Source organism: Hibiscus syriacus, unplaced genomic scaffold (genome assembly GCF_006381635.1).
Source record: "Hibiscus syriacus cultivar Baekdansim isolate YM2019G1 unplaced genomic scaffold, ASM638163v2 tig00116954_pilon, whole genome shotgun sequence".
Taxonomy (NCBI): Eukaryota; Viridiplantae; Streptophyta; class Magnoliopsida; order Malvales; family Malvaceae; genus Hibiscus; species Hibiscus syriacus.
The window spans coordinates 1,169,480-1,175,479 of record NW_024063483.1 but is presented as its reverse complement, the minus strand read 5'-3'; the positions used below and the strand labels follow the sequence as shown (position 1 = coordinate 1,175,479).

General features: G+C 38.7%; 1 protein-coding gene across 1 annotated transcript; it reads right to left on the bottom strand.

The window, feature by feature from the left end:
- Positions 1 to 213: 213 nt before the first annotated feature.
- LOC120189413 (cytochrome P450 94A1-like) lies at positions 214 to 1,862 on the bottom strand. The gene has a single exon (XM_039192701.1). The coding sequence runs from the start codon at positions 1,805 to 1,807 to the stop codon at positions 242 to 244; it is 1,566 nt and encodes a 521-aa protein (XP_039048632.1). The 5' UTR covers positions 1,808 to 1,862; the 3' UTR covers positions 214 to 241.
- Between the last annotated feature and the right edge of the window lie 4,138 nt (positions 1,863 to 6,000).

The following is a 6,000-nucleotide window of genomic DNA, read 5'->3' as shown; positions in this document are numbered from 1 at the left end:
GATGTGGTGGTGTTTTGAGAGATTATCAGGGGAAGATATACGATATACTTTATGATCCGACTTTTGCAGTTTATTTAGACCATGCGAAAATGATTGATATGAAAACAACCATTGAAATGTTTATTGAATCCATGAAAGGTGTTGGTCATGAACTGATTGTGGAACTAGATTCGCAAGCTGCAATGTCATAAGTTACTTATTACAAGCGTAAGTTAATAATTTATAATTCATACGATACTATTTATATAACCATCCTTTTCTTTAATCTAACAGGGAAGCCGCCTCTCATCTTCAAAAGTAGTGATAACGTGTAAGGGGGATCCAGAATTTTCTCTGCAGTCGCACCACCATCAACGGCTAAGATCTCGAACTCACGCATCAGAGCCACCACAATCGTCTTCATCTGTACGAATGCCATTTCTTTCCCCAAACACGTTCTTGGCCCACAATGAAACACCGGAAATTTGAACTGATCCGGCGGCTTAAAAGAACCACCACCACCATCGTCGTCTAGCCATCTTTCGGGCTTAAATTCCCTACAATCGAGACCCCACACAGTCTCCATCCTCCCCATCGCGTAGGCAGAATAATCGGCGAACCATCCTTTCGACACGTGGGTACCATCAGGCCAAACATCATCATCCACCGTTAATCTCGAGTTGATCGGCACCGGAGGAAACAACCGCAGCGACTCCGATATAGCCGCGTGTAGATAATTCAACGTCTTTAAGTCATCGTAGGTGAAGTTAGAATCCAGTGTGGCCAGTTCTTCTTGTATCAAACGCTCGGAAAGAGGATGACCGTTGACTAGCCAGAAAAACCATGTCAACGCAGTCGACGTTGAATCTTTACCGGCGAGGACAAAGCTTATGACTATGTCTCTCAAGAATTTCCTCCTCGTTTCTTCATCTTCAAACTCCATCTCTGATGATGTTTTGGTCATAAATCTCGACAACAAATCTCGGTTTTCTTCGGTTTGTTCTTCGTTCTCTTTGGACTCGATGATTTTCAGAGCGAAATCATTGACTATATCGATCGCTTCTTTCAATCTCTTCTCCGATCCAATGTTCAGCAATCTCTGGATTTTCCATATGGCGGGAATCGGGTTAAAGAATCTCGAAGAACAGATTTTAACAGCGTCATCGAAAGCTTTGGCAAAAGAATCACCATTTACCAGAGATGAAACATCGACTCCGAACAAAACTTCACAGATATTACTGAACGTGAATCTTTGGAGAATCTCTTGAAGATCCACGACTCTGTTCTCGTCAGAAGCGTTCGACAAACGAGGTACGAGGTTGTGAGCGACTTGTGACGTCACCACATCAGAGATGAAGTGTTTGATTGACTTGGTTTTGAATTCGTGGCTGGATACCTTACGCTGAATGGTCCAGAGATCGCCGTCGACTGCGAAGATGCCGTGACCTAGGAGTTCGTGGAGGTGGTCGCGGAACCGGGAGCCTTTGACGTAGTTTTGGAAGTTGGTGACGAGGAGGTGGTGGACGTTGACGGGGTTGGCGGTGCAAACGCCGTGGGAGAGGTTGAGGAAGGAGTTGACTTGGAGACTGGACGATGGGGTCTCCGAGAGCATGTCGGCGACCCAATCGTGGAAGCGGTGACGGTTTCGGATCAGGCCGGGGAGATTTCCGATGATGGGGTACGACTGTGGAGTTGGGTTTCGGGGCTGAGCTTGTTTTTGACGGCGAAAACCGGTGAAGAAGATGAGGGGAAGGAGACAGAGGGTTGAAGCTAGCAGTAAAAGGAAAGGATTAATGGTGTTTAGAATTAGATGATCAAAGTATGACATTCTTGAACAGTTAGCTTCTTCGAAAGGGTGAATGGTGCAGAAAAGGATAGAGTAATAGAAGCTCCAAGAGTGTGGATATGTTGATTTTTGGTAGTTCTGCTCTGCAGTGCGACGCCTAAAAATCGGTTAATATATGGTGTGATTGATTAAATAAGTGATCGGTTAAAATTTAGATCGATTATGTTATATTATTTAATCGAAAATATTATCAAGTACAATAACATATTAGATAATGCTTATATAATGTAATAGATAACGCTTATATAATAAAATAGGTATTTAACGGGAAATATTATCAAGTATAATAACATATTAGGTAGCGCTTATATAATGTAATAGGTAACGCTTATATTGACCTATTTTATAAGTAAATCGGTATATTTATATCGGTAACATTACAAATTTACATATTATATTATAATTATCGGTTTCAATATTTCATAAAGTGTCGAAACTTTTTATAAAAGTATCGACACTTTATGTTTGCACCTCGTTGGACATTAATATTTCATTCTGGACAAAAATATCGACACAAACTAAAAAAGTGTCGATACATGATTTAGACATATTCTCTCATAAAACCGGTATAATTATACCGGTTTCATTGACCATTTACCTATTACATTATACTTATGAGTTTCGATATTTTAGGGATCGATATTTTTTTAATAAATGTATCGACACTTTTTAAGGGTACACATTTTTTTGCATTCATTCTAAACTGTAAGTATCGACACTTTATGCTTGCACCTGGTTGGTTTTAATATTTCATTCTGGACAAAAATATCGACACAAACTAAAAAAATGTCGATACATGATTTAGACTTATTCTCTCATAAAACCGGTATAATTATACCGGTTTCATTGAACATTATACTTATGGGTTTCAATGTTTTAGGGATCGATACTTTTTTAATAAATGTATCGACACTTTAAGGGTACACCTTTTTTTGCATTCATTCTAGACCATAAGTATCGACGCAACTTTAACAAGTGTCGATACTATATGCTGACCTATTTTAGCATAAAACCGGTATATTTATATCGGTTACATTGTAAATTTACCTAATACATTATAATTATTGGTTTCGATGTTTTCGGGATCGATACTTTTAATAAGTGTCGATACTTTATGTTGACCTAATATATTATGCGTGCACCTCGTTTGGGTCGATACTTGTTACATTGTTAATTTATCTATTACATTATAATTATTGATTTTGATGTTTTTTGGGTCGATACTTGTAGTTATTGTACATACCTAACTATGTACTGCGAATTTAATGTTGTACCCACCCTTTAACTACCACTACCAATACCACATCCATTTGAAAGCAGCACGACTGAAACATGTTCAAAATGAACCTTTGCTTATATCTCCATCAACTCCTGGACCACTGAACTTGCACAACAAAATTTTTGCCATGGATAATACTGATGTAGACAATGTTAAGCCAACCGAGGAATGCCATGAAGTACATAATGTTGTTGAATCTGACAGATTGGTTGGTCAGCTCTTCTGTTCACGTGATCAAGCTTGGTACTTTTACAAGGGATTCGCACGGGAACATGGGTTTAGTGCACGTAAGGGAACAACACGGCTTGACGTGGAAGGGAATGTGAAGACACAAGAATTTTGTTGTTCCAAAGAAGGGTTTCGAGTATCAAAAGTCAATATTGTTGATCGTCAACGTGCTCATACGCCAGTCACAAGAACAGGATGTAAGGCTAGAGTCGTAGTTACAACAACAAATACAAACGATCAGTGGGTTATAAGTAAGTATGATCAGAAACATAATCATACATTGTGCACACCTGCTATGACACCATTTATGCGTTCTAATAGAGCTGTAAGTAAGGCTGATATCGATGAGGCAACAACATTGAAAGAGGTCGGTGTTGGCACGTCACAAGTAATGAACTATTTAACGCAGCATGCATGGGGCTATCATAATGTTGGATTTACACATAAAGACCTCTACAATGCACTTCAAAGAGGTAAAGCAAAGGAAATCGTCGATGGGGATGTGAATGCGCTTATTGCCTACTTTGATTATAAGAAACATGATGATCCCAGGTTTTTTATGACATACTCGGTAGACGAATCGGGGGCATTGTATAATCTTATTTGGTCGGATTCTACATCGAGATCGGATTACACATGCTTCGGTGATGTAATTGCATTCGACACAACGTACAAAGATAATTTGTATGGTCGACCAATTATGCTTATTGTTGGTGTCAATCATCACCATAACACAATTGTGTTTGCCACTGCCATAATCGCTGACGAGACGTCTCAATCTTTCGAGTGGGTGCTACAGAATGTTTTAGAAGCCATGATGAATAAATCACCTATTTCAGTTGTCACCAATGGGGATAGGGCAATGCAGAGGGCTATCGAATCTGTTATCCCTTATGCTAAGCACAGATTATGTTCTTGGCATCTTTCTCGCAATGCACAAGCTAACATTGGTGACCCAAAGTTTATAGTAGCATTCTCAAAATGCATGGCTTCCTGGTGGACAACCGAGGAATTTGATATTCAATGGCGTTCGGTTATTTCAGAATTCAACGTCCAAAAGCATCCATGGGTGATTGAGAAGGGAAATACACGACACTTATGGGCACAAACATATCTAACCGGTCATTTCTTTGCCAATATTCGCTCAACACAAATGTGCGAGTCTATGAATGTTTCACTAGCTATTGCACTGAAACACAAGAAGACATATTTAGATGTTGTTCGTGCAATTGAAGATGGAATTAGTAGAATGCGTATGAACGAGTTGAAAGAAGATTACTTAAGTTCCCATACGAAGCCCTTCCAGATCGCAAAACTGGTCGACCTTGAAAGCCATGCCACTACGATTTTTACCCGCGAATCTTTTCGTGTGTTCCATGATGAACTTATACGGGAGACATTGTACCGGATTGAGGCAGAGATTAAGTCCTTATCAGATGAATGTCAACATTATATTTTGTCAAAGTACGCAGAAAAAAATAGGAAATTTGAAATTAGTTTTGATTCTCGTACGAAAACTCTAATTTGCTCCTGCAAAAAATTCGAGACCGTTGGACTTCCGTGTCGCCATCAACTTCACATTTTGAAGCACTTGGACTACACATATTTGCCCGGGACTTTGATTCAAAGTAGGTGGACTAATGATGCGAAGGCTTCTGCACCCAATTATGTTGATTTGAATGTGTCTCCAGAAGTGATGTAAATGGCAAGGTTCGCTGCTCTACGTTCAACGTCAAGTAGGTTATGCTACATTGCATCAAAGACAGACAAGTCTTTCAAAACCGCAAGAGATGAGATGAAAAAACTAATAGAAGAATTAGAAAACTCGTTTGGTTTGAATGATTCAGTCAACCAGAGCATTGTAGTAAACAACGTTCGTGACCCTCAACGAAAACAACGCAAGCGAAAAGAAGTGCCGAAGAACAAGGTCGAGAAGAAAATTAGGCGATGTGGGTACTGCAACGGTGAGGGACATAACAAACTAACATGTCCTCAAGTCAAGCTCAGTTTGAGTACAAGCACACAACCTACATCAACTGATTTTTTCGAAGACGGAATGGAATGACAACGATCTCCATATATCGTAAGTATCAACATGACTCCTATTGTGTATAAGAAACATGTACATATAAATATTTTGAATGAAGGAAGAAACACCGCGTTACTTAAAATTAGCGACACAATATTAAAAAGTGTCGATATAGGTTGTAGACCTATTCGCTCATAAAACTAGTATATTTATACCGATTATATTATAAAATTATCTATTACATTATAATTCGGGGTTCCGATGTGTAAATATGGACACTTTTTGACAAGGTATCGACACATTTTTCTTCCATTCTGGACATAAAGTACCGACACAATATTAAAAAGTGTCGATATAGGTTGTAGACCTATTCGCTCATAAAACCGGTATATTTATACCGGTTATATTACAAAATTATCTATTACATTATAATTCTGGGTTCCGATGTGTAAATGTCGACACTTTTTGACAAGGTATCGACACATTTTTCTTCCATTCTGGACATAAAGTACCGACACAATATTAAAAAGTGTCGATATAGGTTGTAGACCTATTCGCTCATAAAATCGGTATATTTATACCGGTTATATTACAAAATTATCTATTACATTATAATTATGGGTTCCGATGTTTTTTCAA

Excerpts from the sequence above, each read along its gene's own strand:
- LOC120189413 (XM_039192701.1), bottom strand. The coding sequence starts at position 1,807 with ATGTCATACTTTGATCATCTAATTCTAAACACCATTAATCCTTTCCTT.